This window comes from Squalius cephalus (genome assembly GCF_949319135.1).
Source record: "Squalius cephalus genome assembly, chromosome: 19".
Lineage (NCBI taxonomy): Eukaryota > Metazoa > Chordata > Actinopteri > Cypriniformes > Leuciscidae > Squalius > Squalius cephalus.
The window spans coordinates 17,062,609-17,078,135 of NC_137140.1; the positions used below are offsets into that span (position 1 = coordinate 17,062,609).

A 15,527-nucleotide genomic window follows, 5' to 3' on the forward strand; every position below is an offset into this window, starting at 1 on the left:
TCGTCATTTTGCATCAGAGTTAGCTGGTTGTATAGCTACAGTTGCTACACTGCAGTGAGGACAACACAGTGAAAAGACAGAGAAAAGTTAGTGTTGAACATCGTGGCAAGATGGAAGGAAAACGTGCTAAGTCTTCCGTAGCAAGTGGAAGTTCTCACTCATCTGTGTCATCAAGGAGTGCAGTAATCCGTGCACGGGCTAAAGCAGCAGTTGCTAAAGTACGTGCTGAATATGCAGAAAAAGAGGCTAAAGCTAAAATAGAAAAGGCAGCTAAAGAAGCTGAATCACAGTTGGAGAAGGTAAAAAGAGAGACTGAGCTTGAAACACTCGCTATGTGTTGTGAAGCAGCGGCTGCTGAAGCTGAAGCAGCCGTTTGGGAATCGGCTGACTCAATTGCGAAGTGTATTCTGTTGGATGAAACAGGCTCGTCAGGAGAAGATAAAATGGAGCGGACGAGCGAATACGTCCAAACTCATTTTGGCTCCCCAAAGCTCCCCAAAGCGAGAAGCTACGAACGCTTGCTCTCAGGCTTTTCAGCCTGCTACAGATGGCACTCTCATTTTCAGTCCGAACAATCCCTTCTCTTCATACCAGCAGGTTCCTGTTTCTTCACATGAGCCACGACAGGCTAGTAACATAGGAAATGGGAATTTATCAGAGGATGGTCTAGACGATGCTTATGTTCCACCGGCAGCCAAACTGTCATATGGTCAGACTTTATATGACAGAGAGGATGTTCAAGTCGATTCAAAGAAGTTTCATACTGACTTGAATATTTCTGCTCCGTGCTATTACCCCCAGCTAAAAACTGATCAGAGCGTGTCTGCAACTGAACATCTTGCGCAATATTTAGCGCGACGTGACCTGGTGAGTGCAAGCTTGTATGAGTTTGATGATAAACCAGAAAATTATCGTGCTTGGCAGTCTTCATATAAAAATGCTACACAAGGGCTGGGTCTCACTGCTACTGTGGAGCTAGACTTAATGACTCGATGGCTTGGCAAAGAATCCAGCAACCAAGTGAAACGCCTGCGTTCAGTGCACGTAGCAAGTCCAGACATAGCACTCAGAAAAGCCTGGGAACGTCTTCAGGAATGTTACGCAGCGACAGAGGTAGTTGAAAAGGCCCTCTTCACTCGACTTGACAAGTTCCCCAAGGTTTTGGCGAAAGAAAATCTGAAGCTAAGGGAGTTAGCAGATCTGCTGATGGAAGTGCAGTGTGCTAAGGAAGACGGCTACTTTCCAGGTTTGTCCTACCTGGATACTGCACGAGGCATTGAACCTATAGTAGCCAAACTGCCTTATGGACTTCAGGAAAAATGGATTTCTGCGGGTTCAAAGTATAAAGAAGAAAATGGAGGACGGTTTCCACCATTTGAATTCTTTACCAGATTCATGTGCTATGAGGCAAAGAAAAGGAATGATCCCAGTTTTGCCCTTTTAAATGCTAGCGGATCTGCTGTAAAGGCTGAAAGTCCCCAATTTAAAAGCACCAAGAACCCCATTGCAGTTCATAAGACCAATGTCTCCCCAGCAGAGTCGAGCACTTCCAGTGATCCAAATAAGAGCTGCCCAATACATGCAAAGCCACATCCACTGAAGAAGTGCAAAGCCTTTAGAGCCAAAGATCTTCAGGACAGGAAAGCCTTTCTGAAGGAGAGAGGATTCTGCTTTAAATGCTGTGGCTCAAATAGACATGTGGCGAAGGACTGCACTGCAGTAGTGAAATGTTCTGAGTGTGACAGCACCAAGCATATCTCAGCCATGCATCTGGGCCCTCCACCAAAGATCACTGCTCCTGTTACCTCGCCACAGAATGGCGGGGATGGAGAAGAGGGTAACGACAGCAGGGAAGTCGTCAGCTCAAGCTGCACTGAAGTATGTGGTGCAGGACAAGATGGGAGGTCATGTTCCAAGATATGCCTAGCAAAGGTGTATCACAAGGGCTGTCCAGATAAAGCCATCAAGGCATATATCGTTTTAGATGACCAAAGCAACCGGTCATTGGCGAGGTCCAGTTTCTTTGACCTTTTCAACATTCAGAGTAAGCCATATCCTTACTTACTGAGAACGTGCTCCGGCACAGAGGAAACATTTGGCAGAAGGGCTGAAGATTTTATGGTCAAAGCACTTGATGGGAAAGTGACAATTCCTCTTCCCCCGCTTATTGAATGTAACGACTTACCTGACAACCGGGCTGAAATTCCCACGCCGAACGCCGCTCTTCATCAACCTCACCTCGTCAAGGTAGCAGAATACATTCCTGAGTTGGACCCTACTGCGGAGATCCTCCTGCTGCTTGGTAGAGATATAATTAGAGTGCACAAGGTAAGGGAACAAGTAAATGGCCCTCCCAACGCCCCCTTTGCTCAACGTCTTGACCTAGGTTGGGTGGTGGTTGGAGAGGTCTGCCTAGGGAATGCGCACAAGCCAAATGTCAGCATTTACAGGACAACAGTGCTTGATTGTCAACGGCCCTCGCTCCTCCAACCGTGCACAAGTGTTATGCATGTCAGGGATAAGCTTCATGGCAAAGAGCCCAGGAAGAGTGTCTTAGGGCCCAGCAGGGCTAAAGAAGACAGGCTGGGTAAAAATGTATTCGATCACACCGAACAGGACAACAAGCTGGCACCATCAATTGAGGATGAGACTTTCTTGAACATAATGGACGAAGAAGTCTACAGAAATGATTCACACAGTTGGGTCGCTCCACTACCGTTCAGACAGCCTAGAGAACGTTTGCCTAACAACCGCAGCCAAGCACTTAAACGTTTTGAATCACTTCGACGCAACTTGAGGAGAAAGCCGGAGATGGAACAGCAATATGTGGCATTCATGGGCAAACTGCTGGAAAATGATCATGCTGAGGTGGCACCAGAACTAAGGGAAGATGAAGAGTGTTGGTACTTACCAAGCTTTGCAGTGTTTCACCCACAAAAACCAGGTCAAATCAGGGTGGTGTTTGATTCGAGCGCCCAACACTCCGGAATCTCCTTAAATAATGTGCTATTGACTGGCCCTGATCTTAACAACTCCCTTCTGGGAGTACTCATGCGGTTCCGAAAGGAAAAGGTGGCTGTTATGGCAGACATACAGCAGATATTTTACTGCTTCCTCGTAGAAGAAAAACATAGGAACTATTTGAGATTCTTATGGTTCAAGAACAATGATGTGGCAAGTGAAGTCGTAGACTACAGGATGAAGGTCCATGTGTTTGGGAACAGCCCGTCTCCAGCAGTGGCAATTTATGGACTTAGAAGAGCTGTCAGAAAGGGTGCGCAAAGATATGGACTAGACACCGTCAACTTTGTCGAGCGCCACTTTTATGTTGATGACGGTCTTTGTTCTGTCCCTACTGATGCTGAAGCCATTGACTTGCTGCATAGGACTCAGGCTTCATTGGCTGAGTCCAACCTCAGGCTCCACAAGTTTGCATCGAATAGTCCGGCTGTCTTGGCAGCCTTTCCGAGTGAGGACTGTGTGGCAGCTGGAAAAGAGGTAGACCTCTGTGGGAAGGAGTCACCCATCCAACGCAGCTTAGGCCTCCTGTGGGAGGTAGCTAGGGACACATTCACCTTCTCTGTGTCAACTGACGTAAAACCATTTACCCGCCGAGGAGTTCTCTCAATGGTGAACAGTGTTTTTGATCCCTTGGGTTTTTTGGCTCCGGTCGTAATCCAAGGAAGAGCCTTTCTCAGAGAATGAATTCTGAGGCTTCAGAGTGGGACACTCCATTACCTGACGATAAACTAGGCAAGTGGGAGGCTTGGCGAAACTCACTTAAAGAGTTGAAGCACTTCCATATATCAAGGATGTACACAGGCATCTCTCTAACCAAGGCCGAACAGATGGAACTCTGTGTGTTTTGTGATGCTTCTACAATGGCCATTGGGGCTGTAGCCTATTTGAAGACCATCCAAGAAGGCATTGTTGACATTGGATTTGTCATAGGGAAGTCTAAACTTGCTCCTCAATCAGAGCCAACCATACCGAGACTTGAGCTGTGTTCTGCGGTTTTGGCTGTGGAAATGGCCGAACTGATTCAGGAAGAACTGGACTTGAAGTTAGATTCCATTAAATTCTACACGGATAGCAGAGTGGTCCTTGGATAAATTCATAACCAATCCAGACGGTTTTATGTATATGTCCACAATCGAGTCCAGCGTATTCGCCAGACCACAAATCCTGAACAGTGGCACTACGTACGCACAGAGGACAATCCGGCTGATATTGTGTCAAGGTCTGTTCCAGCATCACGTCTCACACAAACAATGTGGTTCAGCGGACCTACCTTTTTGCGTAAGCCTTCCATTCAACCAGAGCCTATTTAGTCATTCAGCTTAGTCTCACCAGAATTGGATGCAGAGATTCATCCAGATGTGAAGAGTTATGCCACCCAGCTACACGAGAAAGGTCTCAGCATAGAGCGTTTTGAGAGGTTCTCCACCTTTGACACACTCCAGTGAGCTGTGGCACTCTTAATTCACATTTCAAGATCTTTCAAGTCCTCTAACATCATGGACAAGTGTAGGAGATGGCATACATGTGAGCTGCCTCGCTCTCCGGATGAGCTTTCCCAAGCCAGAGAAGTCATCATTAGAGCTGTTCAGAGGAAAGCATTTGGAAAGGAATTTGAAGCTCTAGAAAGAGACCAGCCAATTCCTCTAAACAGCTGTCTACGTCGTCTCAACCCTATCTTGCAGAATGACCTCATCTGCATTGGTGGCCGTCTGAAAAACGCAGACGTAGAGATTGAGCAAAAGAACCCTGTGATTCTCCCAAAAGACAACCATGTTTCCTTACTGTTCATCAGACACCATCATACCCAATTAAAACATCAGGGCCCTGGAGCTCACCTGGAGCTTTTTCATTTTAGCTTTAGCATACCTACACCACAAGTGGGCTGTATAAAGAGAAGTACAGTATGCCCTAAATAGAGCTATTTTAACATCATCTGTACACATATAAAATTTACGAGCCAGCATATTAGCTTGCCCATACAACTTACAGCACTGGCGCTGCACATCATCATCATCATTTAAATCATTTCTAATGATGTGACCCAAGTATTTTACTTTATTTACCACATTTAAAACTTGGTCATCTATATAAAAAGAAGGACAATTTTGCTTAAGGTCCTCTTTGTTTTAACAATCATGACCACACTCTTTTTAACATTAAATTTAATATCATGCTGCACACCATAACTTGAACATACCCGAAGCAGCTGTTGTAATCCTGCACTATAAGGAGACATAATAACTAAATCATCAGCATACATCAAATGGTTAATGAGACTATCACCTATTACACATCCAGTCTTGCAATTATTTAACTCTACAGAAAGTCCATCCATGTACAGGTTAAAAAGAAGAGGTGACAATATCCCCCCTTGCCGAACCCCATTCGTCATATAAAACGGTTCCGATACGTTCTTACCCCATTGAACTTTTAAGGTTTGATGTATATACCAAAAATGTAAAATTCTTATCAAATATGGGGAAATCCCTCTTTCTTGCAATTGTATAACTTAGTATGATTAATTCGATCAAGCGCCTTAGATGCATCTAAAAAACACACAAAGACTGTGGAATTATGTACATTATACTTACTAACTACTTCTTTTAATGAATATATGCATAGATCAGTGTCATGCTTACTTTTGAAGCCAAACTGATTATCCGTAGTTGTTAAATACTCTTTGAGCCTATCCATGAGGATTCGCTCAAATACTTTAGAAATCACACTTGCCAATGCAATTGGCCTATAGTTTTCTGTCCCAGTTATTTTACCTGTTTTATCTTTAATTACTGGCACTAGTAAAACTGTTAGCATGGAATCAGGTAACACACCATGGATTAAAAATCCTGTAAAACACAAAGCAAGTAACACTGTGATCCTTGAACTAGCGTGCTTCAAATGTTCAGCTGTTATTCGATCTGGACCACATGCTTTATTCTCAGCCAGTTTCTCAATTGCGTACTTGACCTCATCAGATGTAATAATCATACCTTCATAGTTCGATACATGACCAACTTTAAATTCCTTAAAAGCTGCACATCTGCACAAAGAGTCTAGCGAGGAGAAGATGTTTGTCATCGAATTATTCGATGGTGAACATACTCGGTTACTAAAAACAGGTACGGGCTCTGCATAACTTTCAGTCGAATTGAGCTGAGTTCCTATGGCAGAATGCCTGCATTATATAGAGGGGTAGCCCTGCCCATTCACGCTATAGGTTTGTGGGCTTTACTGATTACTGATGTTACTGTTGGTCAAGGCCACGAAAACATTTAACTTACCCAAAACGAAATGGCTTCTGAGTAAGAGGACATCTGTAGAGGATGTACTGTCATCAACTTGCTGCGCGAGCATCATAAGGTCCTCCACAATTTCACCAACTACCTCCATTGTTTAAAATAAATCGGCATCTGTCTGTCCAGGGCATCACCTCTTGACCGTCGACTGTGAGTGACGTCACGTCCCAACACGAACACGCCCCATAGCATAATCCCACCCTTGACGCTGATTGACAGGTTTCCGTGTAAGGCATCGGAAATGGAAATACTAAGGGAATTGCTATTTCATTTGAGTTTTGGCTGGCTACATACGCGACGCTGAGAAAGTGAAAAATGCTATTTAAATATGACAGGGTCAAGACTCGTAAGATATGGGAAACACAGTTGCAAACGGACTTTGCATTTCCATTTTAAATTTGGCAGTCACTGTGCGTTCGCTTAAACGAAAATGCAAACGGTAATGCGCGATTTGCATTTACGTTTGGATTATGTCACATTTTATGCGTCCACAATTTGAAAACATAATTGCAGATGCAATTTGCAATTCCTTTTGAATAATGTCCGGAATATGGCTAAACATTTTAATTGGTTAGGGTTACATTGACAAATAGAAATCCTGCCCTATAGACTTTCATTGTAAGTGTAAACACAAGGTGCAAGGCACAATTTTTTTTCTGTGAAAAGCACAGCCACAGGTACTTTTGACTGAGCTTAACTTGTATTTAACTCAAAACATTTATTTTAATATTTATTAAATGAGTATCGCCTAAGTTTCCACATTGAATTGAGAGCAGTCAAAACTACTCTGACCTCTACGTCCTCCCACAAGCCCCTTTCTCCCACAGGCCTCATTCAATCTTAAGACAACAGCTTTTCCCAGCTTGTGTGTGTGTGCGTGCCTGTAGGTCCCTGCAGCCCCTCTGGCTCTGCCTAGGCTTTGTGAGAAAAAAAAATAAAAAAAATAAACACACACACACAAAACCGCCTGGCTCTGAATGGCTAATTGTGAGATTCTGATTGGACCATCCCTGGAGGATTAGTTTGATGTGGAAAGTACACATGGTTCCTTTCTTTCAGATTTGAAGTTCCTGTATTCCTGTTGTTCTTGTATGTTTACTGTAATTTTGTTTTCCTTTGGCCAACAGGGGCTGGAGAAGACAGACATCTCTGCCACCCCAAAGAACCAAGCAGATGACACTACCTACAATGTAGAGCATATCAGTGAGAGGAGGAAAGTTTCCACCAGGTAATATTTTGTTAACTAGTTCAAGTTAAAGGGTTAGTTCAGCATACACACTGAACACACTGGGGTCTTCAAAATATGTTCTATTGTGTTCCATGTAAGAAATAAATGCATACAGGTTTGGAATGACCTGTGGGTATGTAAATGATAATTTTTGGCTGAACTATCCCTTTCATTTGCATACAGTCCCTCTGTGTCGATTCACACAAGGTTAGTTTTGGAAGTTTGTAATCCTCTGTGCTGGTTTAGTGTTGATCTTTGTCCTGCCAGGAAGGCAGTGAGTCATAGCAGATGAATGCAAAATGCCTGTCTGTCAGATAAGCATCTCTCTCTCTCTCTCTCTCTCTCTCTCTCTCTCTCTCTCTCTCTCTCTCTCTCTCTCTCTCTCTCTCTCTCTCTCTCTCTCTCTCTCTCTCTCTCTCTCTCTCTGTGTGTGTGTGTCAAGTCATATTTAATAATATAGCGCTTTTTACAATACAGATTGTTTCAAAGCAGCTTTACAGAGATAACAGAAAAATAATGCAATAAAGTTTATTTCCAGAAGAAAACAGCATCACAGTCCATCTTAAGTAAGTTCAGTGATGTTTCATTTTTGTTGTAAAAAAGTTATTAATTTAGTTAATTTATACATATAGCTGCTCTGGACAAAACTGTGATGTCATCATCCAGCTCAGTTCAGTTCTCATATAATGGTGTCAATGCAGGCAGATCAATATTATTGTTGAATATTAAATAAAATGTTAAATTTAATGTCCCCAACTAAGCAAGCCAAAAGCCAATGGCAACAAAGGTGAAAAAAGGCGACAAAGGCGAAAAAAGGGACAGTGGCAAAGAACCAAAACTCCATCAGGTGGCAGAATGGAGAAAAACACCTTGGGAGAAACCAGCCTCAGTTGGGGGGCCAGTTCTCCTCTGGCCAATGAGCCAACAGTGTATGATTATGATTCAGGCAGCATTATAGGCCAGAAGTCCGATTGGATTGGAACAATCAGAATTATTATCCAGTTCCATCTGGTTGAAGATCAGATTCATCACACCGGTATGGGGACGGGTTTGTTGAGGATCAGTGCTGATGGCTGTCGTGTCGATGAGGCCTTCACAGGGGAGAGTCTAGTTGACACAACCTCTGCTGACACTTCAGGGATGCGTTGTGGTCGTGTCTAGGCCCATGTCCTTCATCTGATCTGGATACAGCCCGGATCCAGCTGATTACAGTAAACCTCGGAATAAGCAAGATGCCATTCTTCTTATGATGTAACGAGTACATCGGGTGTTATAGGAAGTGTTCCCAGTTCCGGCTGACCTAATTTATGCAACCTAATAATCATTTAACTGATTTGAATAATATGAATGTATAATTTTCTATGTGTATGCCAGGTTAAAGAGATGTGTTTTTAGTCTAGATTTAGACTGAGTGTGTCTGCTTCCCGGACAATGTTAGGGAGACTGTTCCAGAGTTTAGGTGATAAATGGGAAAATGATCTACCGCCAGCAGTCGATTTTGATATTCTAGGTATTAACTGGACAGATTTTTGAGATCACAATAGACGTGAAGGCCTATAATGCGTTAAGAGCTCACTCAAGTACTGGGTAGCTAAACCATTTAGTGCTTTGTAAGTAATCAGCAATATTTTAAAATTTATACGATGTTTAATAGGGAGTCAATGCAGTCTTGACAGAACTGGGCTAATATGGTCATACTTCCTGATTCTAGTAAGAACTCTAGCTTTTGCGTTTTGGACCAGCTGTAGTTTGTTTATTATGCGTGCAGGGCAACCACCCATAAGAGCATTACAATAATCTAGCCTTGAGGTCATGAACGCATGAACTAATTGTTCCGCATTTTTCATTGAAAGCATATGTCGTAATTTAGATATATTTTTAAGATGGAAGAATGCAGTTTTACAGATGCTAGATACGTGGCTTTCAAATGAAAGATTGGTATCAAAGAGCACAGCCAGATTCCTAACCGTCGACGAAGACTTGACAGAGCAGCCATCAATTGTTAGACAGTATTCTAGGTTTGTACGTGCAAAGATTTTTTTGTTCAGTTATTAAAAACTGTTGTTGTTTTTTTTCAGAATTAAGTAATATGAAATTACTAGTCATGGTAATTTTTATGTCAGCTATGCATTCCGTTCATTTCTTGAATTGGCAAGTTTCTTCTGGGCGCGAAGAGATATAGAGCTGAGTATCATCGGCATAACGGTGAAAACTAAGCCCATGCTTCCTAATGATATCTCCCAAGGGTAGCATGTACAGGGTGAACAGCAATGGTCCTAGTACTGAGCCTTGTGGTACTCCATACTGAAGTTCTGATTGATAAGACATCTCTTCATTTACTGCTACAAACTGATAATGATCAGATAAGTGTGATTTAAACCATGCTAATGCAATTCCATTAATGCCAACATAATTTTCTAGTCTATTTAAAAGAATGTTGTGGTCAGTGGTATCAAATGCAGCACTAAGATCGAGTAGCACTAATATAGAAATACAACCACGATCGGATGATAAGAGCAAATCATTTGTAACTCTAATGAGAGCAGTCTCAGTACTGTGGTACGGTCTAAATCCTGACTGGAAATCCTTGCAGATTCCATTTCTTTCTAAAAAGGAACATAGTTGTAGGGATACTGCCTTTTGTAGTATCTTTGACAAAAGGGTAGATTAGAGATTGGCCTGTAATAGACTAATTCTTTAGGATCAAGTTGCGTTTTCTTTTTAAATAAGGGGTTTAATAATAGCCAGCTTAAGTTTTCGGTACATATCCTAGTGACAAAGATGAATTAATGATATTAAGAAGAGGATCTATGACCTCTGAAAGCATTTCTTTCAGTAGCTTAGTCGGTATAGGGTCTAAAATACAACTGCGAGTTTAGACAATTATTCCTCTCCTATTGCAACGAATGATTGGAATTTTTCCTCAGGGACACTACAATGCACTGCCTGATGCAATACTGTAGTAGACGGTTGCATAGTTATAATTTTCTCTCTAATATTATCAATCTTGTAAGTAAAGAAGTTCATACAGTCATTCATAAAGCAGTCATTACTGCTATGCTCTTTGGAAACTTCAGAAGTAGAAGCTTTAATTATTTTTAATTTAGCCACTGTATCAAATAAATACTGTGTGTGTGTGTGTGTGTCTGTGTGTGTTTATTTTCAGTGTATGTCTGTCTTCATAACTTAATGATAAGCTTTCCAGAAGGTAAACCAGTAGCTCAATCGTGACGTGTCTGAGGTTATTATTTGTGTTTGTGTGGTTGACACACTTGCATGTTTCTAGACATAGTGAGGCTGATATATTAAAGATTGAAGGTCTTCTTTTTAAACTAAAGAACAGATCACTGCTACCCTTCACTCGATGGCTGCTTCATGACCAAGCACTCCATATTAACGACTTTCTTGGTCCCAGTCTGGACTGTATGAATGTCTCATGCAATTACAAGTCAAGGGCTTCTGGGATGGATATTTCACCAAAGCTGCTGTTCTAAAGGCTAGTTTTAGGGATTTGATAGAGTGTTACTGTACAAAAGACAGAGGTCTGCAATAAAAGTGACTTTTTGTCGGAACTTTAGACTCAACACTTGGTGACTCAACACACTGGATCCCATCTCATCTGGCTCCATTCTCGCAGCAGGGGTCTGAAAGATTGTGTGTGTGGAGTCTGATGTGGTGTACATCTACAATATCCAGGTCCTATGCACTTTTTGGGTTGCATAGCTTTTCAGTGTGTGTGTGTGTGTGTGTGTGTGTGTGTGTGTGTTGTAGATGTTTTTGGTTCATTGGCCCACAGTTTGCTGTGAGCTTCACTTTTAGATCTTAACAGTCTGTTTTTATCTTCTCGGTGTAGTTTGACAGTCCTGGGTCAAAGGTTTTGAATTCACACAGATAGCTTTGACTAAACAGTGGTCTCAAACTCAAATTATTTATCTCAATCGGAGACCATGTAAAAAAAAATTAAAATAAATAGTGTTTTTACAACCATGAATTTAAGCCATAAAGGGGTACAAATTCATGAAAATTCAACTAACAATTAAATTAAATTAATTAAGCCTATTAAATTAAAATAAAACAATGTGCACAATTTGTGATCAAACAGTAGACCATAGCAACTTTTCAAAACTATCGTTAATACTGATAATGTAAAATTAAAGTTTCCAGAGTGTGCTTTGCATCAAAAAGGGAAACTAGCACTGCAGATATACAAACCATAGACAAAGCAGTGCTGGCTTAACATTTTAACTATCAATCATGCTGATCATTTTCTTCATTTCAGGCGGCTCACGATGATAATGAAAATATTAGTGTATTGCAATGCTCAGGTAAGATGATGTAAAATTAGAACAACCTTCTGTCTGTGCCCTCTTGACTTCTTTACTTGCTTTCATTACTTTTCCTTTTTTTCTTATGCACATTTTATTCTCATTATCGTTTGCAAAATTAAATAGCCAATTAGAGCGATCTTTCTAACTGATGGCCCTGACGTCGATACATACGCGTGTGTTTGTGTGTGTGTGTGTGTGTGTGTGTGCAAAAATTGACATTTGATTTGCTGGTCAGATTTAAGGATAAACTAATATCAAATATCACTGTTGTAAAACATGAGGTTGATTGCATGTGTGTGGTTTTAGGTGTGCGTGTTATCAATATTAGTTGTGTGTTTTCTTGTCAGCTATTGTGAGCTAATAGTGTAGATTATATGTTCTGTTTGTGTATATGTTTGAGTTGAGTGTTGAATCTGTGGAATTTGGACCGAATGCTCTTTTGCTTTCAGTGTTTGGCGGCAGACATCTCTATGACTCACCCCTTAATATGTGTAAACAGTCACAATGATTAACTTTATGGAAAGCAGTCTGATTCCTCATACAACATTATATGTCAGAGCATCTGTTTTCATTTATTTATTTGACACATAGCATCCGCTAATCTCCACTAATCACACATACTCAGCTTTTTGAATGAACAAGTAATAAAATGATATATACAATAATAAATTTGATTATGAAATGAGATCCCTACCAAATATATCTTCTCTCTGCAGTCATTCCTCCTCAGGTGAGGGTGCGAAAAGTTCTGGAGAAAGAATACATTTCAGACAGGATGAGATCTCCCACTTTCAACCTTTCACTGCAGGAGAGCAGGATGCGAGAAACAAGGAAAATGAGAATGTGAGGGAAGAAATGGTAAGCAGTCATGCTGCATCCCCCAAATTGAAGAGAATTTCATAATTTATCGTATCCACAATGAATATTTTCTAGATAATCAGTAAAAAAAAAAGTTTGGTTTGGTTTCAATTTGGTTTCTCTAGAAGAGCTTTGTTAATCAGCATTGTGTGTTAATGTTGTTTGCTATCATAGTAAAGCATCAGCAGATTCCTTAAAATTAGGGCTGCACTATTAATCACATTTTAAATCACCCAATCAGAGCTTTTCTATTAAGTGGATACATTTTCTTACCAATGTTTTACTTAATCTTCCCAACCTTGCAACCATGTGCATGTGTGCACTCTGCTCACATAAACCCACATAAACCATGCATATGAGTTGATTTTTCTCTTGATTTGTTTGAGTAATAATTAAAATTACAACAGCTATGTGCTTCTATGACTTCTCCTCATCTTCCTGTATTGTACACATGTGATCAGTAGTGGCTCCGGACATCATGAGACTCAACCCACCTGTTGTTCTCTTTCTCTCTCTTTCTCTCTTTCTATCTCTGTCTCTCTCTCTCTCTTTCTCTCTGGGTCACTGTGTTTCTGTGTTCCTCCCTGAGGGGTGTGTGGTTGTGCTGCTGTTAAACAGACCACCAACCATGTTTTTCACTCCTTCACTCTCACTGTTTTTCTTTTGCCCCTCTTTATATCCTTCTTTCTCCTTTTTGGGAGAGAAAGAGAGTTTGGGTGCCTATTTTGAGGAAGAATGGAAGGGTCAGCGCTTGTTTTAGCCCAAAATGAGAGCCACAGACACAGTGTTGTTTCAATTTTCTTTTATTTGCTGGCAAGATCTTTCATAAGCTGTGATCTCTCTCCATAGCCAAACATACATTTCAATACATAAAAAAAAAAACATTTTTGAGTTGCAAATCATTGCATCAAAGTTACAACTTACCTGTTTTGAAACAATTATTTCATGAAAATTACTTGAACTTAACTCTAAGGACCCTATTTTAATGATCTAAGCGCATGGTCTAAAGTGCAAGTGCACTTTGGGCGTGTCCGAATCCACTTTTGCTAGTTTAATGACGGGAAAAATGGTCGGCGTGCCTGGCGCATGGTCTAAAAGGGTTGTCCCTATTCTCTTGTATGAGTAATGGGTGTTTTGGGTGTAATGTGCAATAAACCAATAAGAGTCTCATCTCCCATTTCCTTTAAAAGCCAATTGCGCTCGCGCCATGGCGCCACTGTTATTTACATGGCCGAATTTGCAAGCAGAAAGACGTTCAGCTTATCCAGAGAGCAAACGGATCTGCTTGTGTGCGAGGAGACCATTTACAGGACAAGCTGGATTCCACCATATCTTATGTACACAATAATAATCTTTTACATTGTAATCCTTTTATTTTTAATATTTGTCATGTTTGTGTGCTGCTGCACTGCGTAAATAAGCAGTGTACGCGCGTTTTGCACCCGCCTATAGGTGCATATTACTAATGCGCCCTTTAAATATATATATATTTTTTTAAATTGCGCCATTGACTTTAGACCAGGTTTTTATTGGTCAATGGCGCAGTCTATTTCAGTTGCCTCAAAATAGCAATGCATCAACAATGCGCCTGAACACACCTCGTTTTCAGATCAGCATGCTCATGGGCGCACAAATGGGCAGAAATGTATTTGCTACTTAAACAATGTGGCACAGGACGTGAAAATGATAACTGCATTGGGCTGAAACTTACTTGCAAAAAACACTTGAGTTTCGCCTGGCGCCGCATTGCGCAGGGTGTATGATAGGGCCCTAATGCTGTTTAATAGCAAAAAAAATTATATTTTAACGCTCATACTCACTAGTCATGAGACAAAAATATCATCAGTCTTTAAGAAACAAAAAGCATCTACAACAAACCACCTACCAAAATTTGCACCAAAGGGGTTAAAATAAGATCCCCTCTTTTTTTGTTTTTGTTGCATTGTGTCTTCTAGGCTAAACAGAATGAGCAGAAAGTGAGAGAGAGGCAGTGTTCTGTGGGCACAGAAGAACTGATTGCTTCTTCTGGAGCTCTTAAGGTGGATGAAGAACCAAAAGCTGCCATGCCAGTACTACAGAGACAGGACTCAGGTCAGCGCAACATAAAAGGCATCCTGAAGAAGAGCCGCTCAACCAGTCTGGACTCCGAACACGCCGAGCTGGAGTGTATCACAACTCCTGCCATCAAAACCTGCAAGGAGCTGACTGTTCTTGATGGAAAGAAGGCCAAGGAGGAAGAGGAGGATGGAGACGAGAGGATGCTGCAGAGAGAGGAAAGCACCTCGAGAGAGACTTCTCGCACTCCTTCCCCAGATTCTGTGGACAAAACCCCGTCTATCTCCCAATCTGAAGAAGGGGAGGAGCTAGACAGCAGCCTGGACGGGAGCATGAGCTCCTCCCTCAAAGAGAGGTATGATGGGAAAGGGAGTTTTAATGCTTAAAAGCATTCATGTAACTCAAACAGTAGAGCATGGCTCCAGCAATGCAAAGGTCATAGGTTAGATTCTTGGGGAATGCATGAACTGTTAATATGTATGCAACGGAAGTTGCTTTGGAAAAAATAATCTGCCAGATGCATTAATAAAACTGTCATGATTGATTGCTGATTATTTGTTTAAAAGTTTGTTTAAAAATGATAATAATATGTATTGACATTATTATTTTATTATATTTATTCACTGCTGTTTTGTGGTTGCAATTTTACTTATTTAAAAAAAAAAAAAAAAAAATTTCCTTCATTTTCATGTTTGTCTGAATAGTTTAAAGTGCTATGCATAAAAAAAAAATATTGTTACG

At 41.1% G+C, this 15,527-nt stretch overlaps 1 protein-coding gene across 2 annotated transcripts in view; it reads left to right on the plus strand.

Annotated features, from left to right (window-relative positions):
* Positions 1-15,527, plus strand: part of svild (supervillin d) — a 181,994-nt gene that overhangs the window by 104,665 nt on the left and 61,802 nt on the right. For both annotated transcript variants that reach the window (XM_079852048.1, XM_079852049.1), the window contains exons 5-7: positions 7,445-7,545; positions 12,590-12,731; positions 14,687-15,141. In XM_079852048.1, coding sequence (XP_079708174.1) covers positions 7,445-7,545; positions 12,590-12,731; positions 14,687-15,141 — 698 coding nt within the window. The remainder of the gene's footprint in view (positions 1-7,444; positions 7,546-12,589; positions 12,732-14,686; positions 15,142-15,527) is intronic.